The sequence below is a fragment of the Pristis pectinata genome, chromosome 35, assembly GCF_009764475.1.
Source record: "Pristis pectinata isolate sPriPec2 chromosome 35, sPriPec2.1.pri, whole genome shotgun sequence".
NCBI lineage: Eukaryota > Metazoa > Chordata > Chondrichthyes > Rhinopristiformes > Pristidae > Pristis > Pristis pectinata.
This window is the reverse complement of record NC_067439.1, coordinates 113,642-126,174: the sequence shown is the minus strand read 5'-3', so window position 1 is coordinate 126,174 and position 12,533 is coordinate 113,642. Positions and strand designations below refer to the sequence as shown.

The 12,533-nt window shown below is 45.4% G+C and overlaps 1 protein-coding gene across 1 annotated transcript in view; it reads left to right on the top strand.

Moving 5' to 3' along the window:
* The window catches only part of LOC127586424 (latent-transforming growth factor beta-binding protein 1-like), a 146,170-nt gene that overhangs the window by 103,752 nt on the left and 29,885 nt on the right, over positions 1-12,533 (top strand). Inside the window, 2 exon segments of the mRNA XM_052044381.1 lie at positions 2,473-2,595; positions 7,322-7,450. Coding sequence (XP_051900341.1) covers positions 2,473-2,595; positions 7,322-7,450 — 252 coding nt within the window.

The following is a 12,533-nucleotide window of genomic DNA, read 5'->3' as shown; positions in this document are numbered from 1 at the left end:
AACAAAAGAGCTGGTCATTGACTTCAGGAAAGGGGGTGATGTACATGCACCTGTCTACATCAATGGTGTCGAGGTCAAGAGGGTTGAGAGCTTCAAGTTCCTTGGAGTGAACATCACCAACAGCCTGTTCTGGTCAAATCACGTAGATGCCACAGCCAAGAAAGCTCACCAGTGCCTCTACTTCCTTAGGAGGCTAAAGAAATTTGGCATGTCCCCTTTGACACTCACCAACTTTCATCGATGCACCATAGAAAGCAGCCTATCTGGATGCATCACAGCTTGGTATGGCAGCTGCTCTACTTGGGACTGCAAGAAACTGCAGAGAGTTGTGGACACAGCCCAGCACATCACGGAAACCAGCCTCCCCTCCATGGACTCTGTCTATACCTGTCGCTGCCTTGGTGAAGCAGCCAACATAATCACAAACCCCACCTACCCGGGTCATTCTCTCTTCTCCTCTTTCCCATCAGGCAGAAGATACAGGAGCCTGAAGGCACATAGCACCAGGCTCAAGGACAGTTTCTGTCCCACTGTGATAAGACTATTGAACGGTTCCCTTATACGATGAGGTGGACTCTTGACCTCACAATCTACCTTGTTATGACCTTGCACCTTATTGTCTACCTGCAATGCACTTCCCTGTAGCTGTGACACTTTACTCTGTATTCTGTTATTGTTTTTACCCTGTACTACCTCAATGCTCTGGGTAATGAATTGATCTGTACGAACGGTATGCAAGACAGGTTTTTCACTGTACCTCATACAGCTGACAATAATATACCAATACTAATACCTGAAGCCTACCAACTAGACTTTCCATTTCAAAGAAAGGAAAGTTTTGGAGCATAATTACAATAAAACATGTTTAACACACACTATCTCCCTTTTCTTCAATTCTGATATCCGTCTCTCTTTCTGTTTGTCACACACTTCCACATTCTGTCATTATCCTTTTCTGCAGCTTGCTCTTCCTTACTCTGTCATTTTACCATTTGCATAAACATCCCTGTTTCTCTGCACTCATTCCTCGATCTCCTTCACCATTTCCCTCACTCACTCTGTTCCCTTCTCTCCCCCTTTGTTAATTTCTCTCCTTCTCATTTCTTCTCCTACCCCTCACTCTCTCCATTTCTCCTCCCTCCCCTCCTCCCCCTCCCCTCCTCCTCCTCCCCTCCCCCTCACCCTCCCTCCCTCTTTCCCCCTTCCCCCCCTCTCTCTCCCTTCTCTCTCCTCTTCTCCCTAACTCTTCATCTCTACCTCTTCCTCAGTATTACTTCACTATTGAGTCCATCCAGTCCATCTTCACGGTTCGTTGCTTTAGGAACGCTAATAGTATCGTCAAGGATGCCTGCCACACTGGCCATTACCTTTTCTCTCTTCTACCATATGAGAGAAGATACAGGAGCTTGAAAGTCCAGACTGAAGTACAGCTCCTTCCCCACTGCTGTCAGACCTCTGAACCAGTCACCTCTGTCAGACCCCCTTCCTGGTGGTGCTCCCACGTTCTCGGACTCTAAATTCTCCCTCTCTCGGTATTTCATTATTGTCACTTTAGCATTTCTTTCTGCACTACTTCAGATTGCACTACAGTTTTTGCACCATTCTACTGTTTGGCATTCGTCGTTGTATGTAGTAAAATGGCTGAGAAATGGCAGATGCAGTTTAACCCTGACAAATGTGAGGCAATGTACTTTGGAAATACTAGTGAGGCTAGAACATACACCATGAATAGTATGGTCTTAGAGAGTATTAAGGAACAGAGGGACCTTGGAGTAAAGTGTAAAGGTCTGTGAAGGTGGCAGATAATGTAGTTAAGAAGGAATATGGGATACTTGCCTTCATTAGTCAGGGCTTTGGATACAAGGGCATGAAGGTTATGTTCCAACTTGATAAAACATTGTTCTGACTTCAGCTGGAGTGCTGTCTATAGTTCTGTCACTACACCGTACGGAGTATGTAATATTGCTGGAGAGGGTGCAGAAGCAATTCACCAGGATGTTCCCTGGGACGGAGCATTTTAGCTACAAGGAGAGACTGGAGAGGTTAGGCCTGTTATTCCTGGAATGCAGGAGGTGAGGAAGAGACATAATTGAGGTATATAAGACTATGTGAGGTTTGGATAGGGTAGACTTCAGGCAACTTTTCCCCATATCAGAGGCAGATAAAACTAGAGGTCATAGATTTGGGGTAAGGGGTAAGAGGAAACATGAGGGGGGGCCTTTTTCATCCAGAGAGTGGTGAGTACCTGGGATGCACTGCTGGAGAGATTTCTGGAAGCACTGTCAGCATTTAGGAAGTGTCTAGATGAGCATTTGAATCGTCTAGGTAGAGAGGGCCAAGTGCTGGTCGATGGGATTAATACGGATGTGTGCCCACTGGTCGGTGTGGACATAGTGGGCTGAATGGCCTGTTTCCATGCTGAATGACTTGATGACTCTCTCTCCCTCCCACTGTCGCTCCCACCCTTCCCAGATGTTGATGAGTGTACTACAGCCGGCCGCTGTGACAGAGGACACTGCTCCAACACTGTTGGTTCGTTTGAGTGCTCGTGTGAACCTGGATTCCGAGTTGATGCAGATCGATCTCAGTGTCTGGGTAAGATGTTGTGCACTTTTTCTACTATTGTTAACTTCTATCCTGGAACTGATCACAGCTCCAGCAACCTGGTTCAATCCTGACCTCCGGCGTTACCTGTATGGAGTTTGCAAGTTTTCACTGTGACCGTGCGGTTTTCTTCCCAGTGCTCAGTTTCCTTCTACATCCCAAAGATGTACTCATTGGTTGTTAAATTGGCTGCTGTAAGTTGCTCCTCCATGTAGGTGAGAGGTAGAATCTGGGGAGTTGATGGGAAGGTGGGCAGAATAAAATGGGATTACTGTAATTGGTGCTTAATGGTTAGCATGACATGGTGGGCCAAAGAGCCTGTTAACATGCTGTATGACCATGACTCCATGACATGCTGTCCACATCCACTTGGAGTCATAGAGTCTTATAGCACAGAAATGGGCCCTTCGGCCCATCTGGTCCATGCCAGCCAAGATTACCATTTGAGCTAGTCCCATCTGCCTGCATTTGGCCCATATCCCTCTAAACCTTTTCTATCCATGTACCTGTCCAAGTAACTTTTAAATGTTGCTAATGTACCTGCCTCAACCTCTTCCTCTGGCAGTTTGTTCCATGTACTGACCACCCTCTGGGTGAAAAACTTGCCCTTCAGGCTCCTATTAAATCTCTCCCCTTAAACCTACGCCACCTAGTTCTTGATTCTCCAACTCTGGGAAAAAGTGTGCACATTGACCCTATTTATGCCCCTCATGATTTTATACAGCTCTATAAGATCACATCTCATTCTCCTACGCTCCAATAAAAAAAGTCCCAAACTGTTCAACATCTGGAACTTGAAGATGGAGCTGGAACTGGAACTTGGAAGCGGAGGGGAACCAATATCCTCACTGGGAGGTTTGCTGGTGCTGCTCAGGGGGGTTTAAACTAGAGTGGTGGAGGATGGGAGCTACAGTAGCAGGGCAACAGGTGGTAGTGTTGAGGGGAATAAAGATGGTATGACAAGCAAGACTGCAAGGAAGAACAGGAAGGGATAGGCTAATAAACACGGTGGGACTGATGGGCTAAAATGTGTTTATTTCAGTGCTAGGAGTGTTATGGTTGAGGAGGATGAGCCTGGATCAGTACGTGGAATTATGATGTTGTTGCCATTACAGAGACCTGGATGTGTGAGGGACAAAACTGGCTGCTCAACATTCCTGGGTTTCATTATCTCAGATGTGATGGAGAGGGAGGTAAAAGAGGAGGAGGGGTTGCACTATGGGAGAATGTCACAGCAGTGCTCAGGGAGGACATAGTGAAGGGCTCATCTACAGAGGCAATTTGGTTGGAGCTCAGAAATAGGAAAGGTGCAATTACGCTGATGGGAATATACTACAGGCCCCCCGATAACCACTGAGAGGTGGAGGAGCAGATATGTAGACAGATTATGGAAAGATGCAGAAACAAGAGGGTTGTCATAGTGGGGGACTTTAACTTCCTCAGTATTGATTGGAACTCCCTTAATATAAGAACCTTAGATGGGGAGGGATTTCTTTAGTACATCGAAGAGGGGTTCTTGAAACAGTATGTGTCGATTCTAACCAGAGAAGAGAACATACTGGACCTAGTTTTGGGAAATGAACCAGGCCAGGTGACAGACCTGACAGTGGGTGAACAGTTTGGGAATAGTGACCACAACTCATTATGTTTTAAGATAGTTATGAGTAGGGATAAAATTGGATCTTGCGGGAAGGTAGTACATTGGGAGAGGGCAAATTAGGACAGAATAAGTCAGGAGCTAAGGGGCGTTGATTGGGAGCAGCTGCTGTCGAACAAGTCCACACCTGACATGTGAGAGTTGTTTGAAGACCAGCTGATCAGCATTCGGGATCAGCATGTTTCAGTGAGGAGCAAGACAAGGATGATAAGGTGACCCAAGAGGTCCTAAACTTAGTCAGGAAGGAAAAGGAAGCATATGTAAGGTTTAGGAAGCTAAAAAGGCCCTTGTGGAATATAAAGATAGCAAGAAAGTGTTCAAGCCAATGATTAGGATGGCCAAAACAGGCCATGAAATGTCCTTGGTGAGCAGGGTCAAGGATAATCCCAAGGCATTTAATACTTGTATTAAGAAAAAGAGGATAACTAAGGAGAGGGTAGGTCCACTCAAGGATAAAGGAAGGAATTTGTGCTTGGAGTCAGAGCAAGTGGCTGGGTCCAGAGGAAGTTTACGAGAATGATCCCAGAGATGAAAGGGTTAACATATGGAGAACATTTGATAGCCCTTGGCCTACACTCACTGGAGTTTAGAAGGATGAGGGGGATCTCATTGAAACCTAGCAAATACTGAAAGGCCTGGATAGAGTGCATGTGGAGAAGATGTTTCCAGTAGTGGGAGAGTCTAGGACCAGAAGGCACAACCTCAGAATAAAAGGATGCCCATTTACAACACAGATAATGAGGAATTTCTTTAGCCAGAGGGTGGTGAATCTGTGGAATTCATTGCCACAGACAGCTGTGGAGCCCAAGTCATTGGGTATATTTAAAGTGGAGGTTGATAGGCTCTTGATTAGTAAGGGTGTCAAAGGTTCCAGGGAGAAGACAGGAGAATGGGGTTGAGGGGGAATAATAAATCAGCCGTGATTGAATGGCAGAGCAGACTCGATGGGCCAAATGGCCTAATTCTGCTCCTATGTCTTATAGGTAATAAGTGAGTACTCTTCATCGGTATTTACCGAGGAGAAGAAATTGGAGGATAGTGAAAACGGGCATGCTAATGTGGGACATTTTGAGATTAAAGAGGGGGTAGTGCTGGGTCTTCGGGAAAGCATTAAGGTGGATAAGATCCCAGGGCCTGATAGCATATATCCCAGAATATTGAAGGAAGCATGTGAGGAGATTGCTGGGGCTTTGACAAGGATCTTTGTGTCCTCACTAGCAATAAACGAGGTCCCTGAGGACTGGAGAGTAGCAAATGTTGTGTCTTTGTTCAAGAAGGAAAATGTGGATAATCCAGCTATTATAGGCCAGCAAGCCTCACATCAGTGATAGGAAGCTGTTGGAGAGGATACTGAGGGATAGGATTTCTGCACATTTGGAAAGGCACAGCCTGCTTAGGGACAGTCAGCGTGGCTTTGTGTGGGGCAGGACCTGTCATAAATAATTAAGTTTTTTGAGGAGCTGACAAAGGTGCTTGATAAAGGTAAGGCAGTGGACGTTATTTACATGGACTTTAGTAAGGCATTTGACAAGGTCCCTCATGGTAGGTTGATTCAGAAGTTAAAGATGCATGGGATCCAGGGTAAATTACAAGTTTGGATTCGGATCTGGCTTGCCCATTGAAGACAGAAAGTAGGGGTGGAAGGCTGTTATTCTGGCTGGAGGTCTGTGACCAGTGGTGTTCCGCAAGGATCAGTGCTGGGACCTCGGTTGTTTGTGATATACAGTATATCAATGATTTGGATGAAAATGTAGATGGGTGGATTAGCAAGTTTGCGGATGACCCCAAGATTGGTGGAGTTGTGGACAGTGTAAAGGACTATCAAAGAATACAGCAGGGTATAGATCAGTTACAGATATGGGCAGAGAAGTATCAGATGGAGTTTAATCTGGGCAAGTGTGAGGTGTTGGGCTTTGGGAGGCCCTTTAATAGCATTGAGGTACAGAGCGATCTTGGTGTCCAGGTCCATAGTTCACTGAAAGTGGCTACGCAAGTGGTTAAGGTGGTAAGAAGGCATATGGAAAGCTTGCCTTCATTGGTAGGGTGTTGAGTATAAGAATAAGGAAGTCATGCTGCAGCTGTATAAAACTGCAGTCAGACTGCAGTTGGAGTATTGTGTGCAGTTCTAGTTGCCCCATTAGAGGAAGAATGTGGAGACTCTAGAAAAGGTACAGAAGAGGTTTACCAGGATGCTGCCTGAATTAGAGGGTATGAGCTATAAGGAGAGGTTCGATTGCTCTCCTTAGAGTGTCGGAGGCTGAGGGGGACCTGATAGAGGTTTTTTAAATTTTGAGAGGCGTAGATAGGGTAGACAGTCAGAATCTGTTCCCCAGGGTAGAAATGTCAAACACCAGAGGACGCGCTTTTAAGGTTAGAGAGGGGAAGTTTAAGGGCTACGTGAGGGACGTTTTTTATGCAGAGTGTGGTAGGTGCCTGGAATGGGTTACCAAGGGTAGTAGTGGAAGTAGGCAGTTTGGTGGAGTTTAAGAGGCTTTTAGATAGACACATGTATGAAGGGAATGGAGGTATATGAATGATATATAGGAGGAAGACATATAGTATAAATTGGCATCAAGACTGGCACAACATCATGGACTAAATGGCCTGTCCAGTGCTGTACTGTTTTATGTTCTCTCTCCATAACTCAGTGCCATGAGTCCCGGCAACATCCTCATGACTCTCCATTGCACTCTTTCCAGCTTACTGGCATCTCTCCTATAGCAGGGTAACCAAAACTGAACACAATATTCCAAATGCAGCCTCACCAACTAAGGTTTTACAGTCACTGGGATCCTCTACTGGCCAGCACCCTGAGCTCACTAGAAGCCTGCACTAACCAGGACTCTATGTTCATAAGGACATCACACTCCTTAAGACACTGCTCACCAAGAACCCTACATTAGAGTCATAGTTATACAGCATAGAAACAGACTTTCAGCCCAGTGTTGATGAAGAATTGCTTGGTGTCAGAACCATTCACTGGCCTGTATCGTATTGAAAACTGAGGTACATTCAAGCCAGACTTTGATTCTCAGTGGGTGTCCTGTTTCTGTTAAACAGATCTGGACGAGTGTGTGGAATACCCAACTATCTGTGGCTCCAAACGATGTGAGAACAGCCCCGGCTCCTTCCAGTGCATCACAGAGTGTGGTGTGGGATTCCTGCTGAGCCCTGCCCAGGACTGTATCGGTGAGTTGTCCCTCATCTCTCTGATCCACAGCTCCCTCTCCTCGACACAGAGCTCTGCCTTTTAAACAATTCACAAACCTCAGTGAAGGGGATTTAAAAAATGAGCTGCTGGAAAACTCAGTGGCGTAAGCAGCATCTGTGGAGGCAAAGGGATGGTCAACAATTTGGGTTGAGACCCTCCATCTTGATTTGGCAAAGGGATGGTCGATGTTTCTGCTCCCCCTCCTAATGTCCCTCGCTCGTTTGTGGACACTCAACAATCGCATAAATAGGGTTGTAGAAGGGGCTTCAAGTTAAATAGGAGGAGAGAGAACTGCATGAAAGGGATATTTTATATATTGAGAAAATCAGAGAGTGGTATCATAGGATAGTGAGGGGGAAATTGACAGGCAGGGTGTGACAGGCTGGGGCAGAAAAGGTAAACAAGAGTATGTACCACAGAGCAAACCCAGAGTTAGTAAAAGCTGTGGGGAAAAAAACAACAAAGATTGACATTCTTTTTTGAATGCATGTAGCATTTTCAATAAGATAGATGAGTTGACAGCACAGAGATCAAGATATGAGTATGATCTAATAGCTACTACAGAGACATGGTTGCAAGGTGACCAGGTCTGGGTGCTCAACATTTCAGCTTATACCATGTTCCAAAAGAACAGGCCAAAAGGGAAGGGAGTCAGGTAGAGAAACAAAGGACTGCAGGTGCTGGAATCTAGATGAAAACCACAATGAGTTCCTCCAGCATCATCGTGTTTCTCATCAAGGAGTCAGTGTTATTAATCGAGGAAGGTATCAGCGCGGTGTTGAGTCATGATATAGGGGCAGTGGATGATGATGTAGAATTGTTTTGGGATGAAATTATGATAGCAAGAGAAAGAAGATATGGGTGAGAATAGACTGTAGACCCCAAAATGTGACCTCTCAATAAGGCAGAGCATAAATGGGGAAATATCTAGGGCACATTTAAAGGGAACTGCAATTGTCACCTAAGATTTAATCTACATATTGACTAGATGAACCAGACCTGCAATGGTATGAAGAAGAATTTGTGGAATGTGTCTGGGATTCCTTCTTAGAGCAATATGTCACAGAGCCTATCCAGGAACAGGCTATTTTAGATTTAATTATGTCTAATGAGGAAGGATTAGAAACATAGAAAACCTTCAGCACATACAGGCCCTTCGGCCCACAAAGCTGTGCCGAACATGTCCCTATCTTAGAAATTACTGGGCTTACTCATACCCCTCTATTTTTCTAAGCTCCATGTACCTATCCTAAAGTCTCTTAAAAGACCCTATCGTATCCGCCTGCACCACCGTTGCCGGCAGCCCATTCCACGCACTCACCACTCTCTGAGTAAAAAACTTACCCCTGACATCTCCTCTGTACCTACGCCCCAGCACCTTAAACCTGTATCCTCTTGTGGCAACCATTTCATCCCTGGGAAAAAGCCTCTGACTATCCGCATGATCAATGCCTCTCATCATCTTCACCCCTCATCCTCCGTCGCTCCAAGGAGGAAAGGCCGAGTTCACCCAACCTGTTTTCATAAAGCATGTTCCCCAATCCAGACAACAGCCTTGTAAATCTCCTCTGCACCGTCTCTATGGCTTCCACATCCTTCCTGTAGTGAGGCGACCAGAACTGAGCACAATACTCCAAGTGGGGTCTGACCAGGGTCCTATATAGCTGCAACATTACCTCTCCTAAATTCATTAATAAAAGATCTTGTGGTTAAAGGTCCTCTAGGGGTAGTAACCACAATATGATAGAATTCTCAATGCAGTTTGAGGGTGAACACCACAGGATCTAAACCAATACACAAAAAGTGCTGGAGGAACTTAGCAGGTCAGGCAGCATCCATGGAGGGAAATAAGCAGTCAACGTTTCGGGCCGAGATCCTTCATCGGGACTGGAAAGGAAGCGGGCAGAAGGCAGAATAAGAAGGTAGGGGGAGGAGTACACACAGGCAGGGGATAGGTGATTCCAGGTGATAGGCGAGTGCAGGTGAGAGGGGGAAGATAGTTGGTGGGGGAAGGGGAGAAGATGTAATAAGCTGAGAGGTGATAGGTAGAAGAGGCCGAGGGCTAAAGAAGGAGGAATCCGGTAGGAGAGGGCAGTGGACCATGGATAGGCATGTCAGTATGGGAATGGGATGTGGAATTGAAGTGGGTGGCCACCGGGAAGTCCTGGCTCTTGCGGCGGACGGAGCAAAGGTGCTCGACGAAGCAGTAACCCAATCTGCGTTGGGTCTCACCAATGTACAGGAGGCCGCAATGGGAGCACCGGATGCAATAAATGACTCCCTCGGACTCATAGGTGAAGGACTGCCTCATCTGAAAGGATTGTTTGGGACCCTGGATGGTGGTGAGGAAGAAGATATGTCCTTCTCTACTGCCACGTTGAGGCCAGGCGCAGGTTGGAGGAACAACACCTCATATTCCGCCTTGGGAGTTTCCAACCTGATGGCCTTAACATCAATTTCTCTAACTTCTGGTAACCCCACCCCTTCTTTTTCTTCCCCCCCCCCCCACCCCACCTTTGTCTTCCCTTATTCCCATGGCTCCCTTCCCCTACCTTGATGACCTGCCCATCTCCTCTCCCCCATCCTTTATTCCATTGTCCACTGCCCTCTCCTACTGGATTCTTCCTTCTTCAGCCTTCGGCCTCTTCTACCTGTCATCTCTCAGCTTATTACATTTTCTCCCCCTCCCCCACCCATTACCTTCCCCCTCTCACCTGCACTCGCCTATCGCCTGAACTCACCTCTCCCCTGCCTGTGTGTGCTCCTCCCCCTCCCCCTACGTCCTTATTCTGGCTTCTGCCCTCTTCCAATCCTGATGAAGGGTCTCGGCCCAAAACATCGACTGTTTATTTCCCTCCATGGATGCTGCCTGACCTACTGAGTTCCTCCAGCACTTTTTGTGTATTGCTCCAGATACTTCCACCATTTGCAGAATTTCTTGTGTCACAGGATCTAAACCACTGTCTTCAAGTTAAATAATGGCAATCATAATGTTATGGAAGTGGAGATGTGTAAGGTGGACTGGGAAAAGAAGCGAGGCAACGTCAGTGGATGAACAGTGACAGATATTCAAACAGCAGATCTCTAACGTTCAGCAGGAATTTATTCCAATTGGAAAAAGTGATTTCATGAGAAGGAGGCACAATCTGTGGCTAACAAAGGAGGTCAAGGATAATGTTAAATTCAGAAGTATGGTATATAAAGTGGCAAGGGCTTTGTGGTTGGTCGGAGGATTGGGACGTTTTTAAGATCCAGCAACAAAAGACTAAAACGCTCATAAGAAGGAAGAAAATTGATTTTGAGGGAAAACTTGTGTGCAATATCAAAACAAAGAGGAAGAGTTTCTCTGGATATATAAATAGGAAGAAAACGCTAAGGTAAGTGTGAGACCTCTAGAGAATGAAGCTGGTGAATTAATAACGAGAAACACAAAAATAGCAGAATTTTTCAATGTTTGCATCAGTCTTCACCATGGAGGACAATGCAAATATCCATAACAGATGGGTGAATTTCAAATAGCAGGGAGGAACTTGTAAACATCTCAATCACAAGGGATAAAGTATTAGAGAAACTCACAGGGCTAAATGTGGACAAATCGCAGGGACCGATGGCTTGCATCCAAGGGTTTAAAGGAATTGGCTGCAGAGACCTAACCCTAACTCATTGGTTGAAAGTTTTCTAACCTTGATAAATTCCAGGAGAAAACAGCCAATGTGACCCCTTGTTCAAAAAGGGAGGACGACAGAAGGTGGGGAACTATAGACCCGTTAGTTCGACATCTATTGTTTGCAAGATTATTTAGGAAAGCTTAGCATAATCAAATCTAGTCAACAAGGTAAATCACGTTTGACAAATTTTCTCAAATTCTTTGAGGATGTGAGAGGGAGAGTTGATAGAAGGGAACCTGTAGATGTAATATATTTAGATTTCCAAAAGGCATTTGACATGGTGCTACCTAAGAGGCTGGTGCATAAATTAAGAGCCCAATGTACTGCTTTAAATGTGTTAGTATGGATTGAAAACTGGATGTCTTATAGAAAACAGAGAGTTGGAATAAATGGTTCCTTTTCAAGCTGTGGGGTGAAACTAGTGGAGTACCCCAGGGATCAGTTCTTGGACCCCAGTCATTTACTATTTACACTAATGACCTGCAGAAGAGAATGTAAAGTTTCCAAGTCTGCTGATGATATGAAAATAGATGGAAAGGCATGTTGTGAGAGGATACTATGATTCTGCAACAGGATTTAGAGAGGTTGAGTGATTGTGCAAAAGCATGACAAATGGAGTTTAATGTGGGGAAGTTTGAGGGGATGCAATTTGGTAAGAGGAATCAAAATGAAGATTATCGTTTAAATGAAAAGAAACTGCAAATGAGTGAAGTTCAGAGGAATCTAGGTGTTCTGGTGCGTGAATCACAAAATGTTAGCAGGCAGGTCTAACAAGCTATTAAGAAAGCAAACAGCAGATTGGCCTTCACTGCAAAGAGGTTGGAGTTTAAGAATAGGGAGGTTTTGTTACAGTTGTACAGAGCATTGGTGAGGCCTCACCTGTAATATTGTGCATAGCTTCTGTCCTCTTACCTTAAAAAAACGATGAAGCAGCATTGAAAATAGTCCAAGGATATCTGCCAGGCTAATTCCTGGGATGAGAGGCTTGGCCTATCAAGAGAGGCTAGACAGTTTGTGTCTGTGTTCCTGGGAGGTTAGAAGAATGATCTTATTTAAACATGTAAGATGCTAAGCGGGCTTGACAGGGTAGATGTCAAGATGTTTTCTCTAGTGGGAGAGTCACGAATAAGAGGACAAAATTACAAGATAAGAGGCCAATTATTTAACTCTTAAAGTTCGCAGAAATTTCTTCTTTCAGAGGGTGGTGAATCTCTAGAATTCTCTGCCCCCAAGGATGGTGGAGACCAGATTGTTAGATATTTTTAAGGTGGAGAGCAAGGAATTGAGGGTTATGGAGAACTGGCACAAAAGTTGAGGCCAGCATCAATCAGCCACCATCATATAGAATGGTGCAGAAGGCTTGTTGGGCCGAGTGGCCTACTCCTGCTTCTGC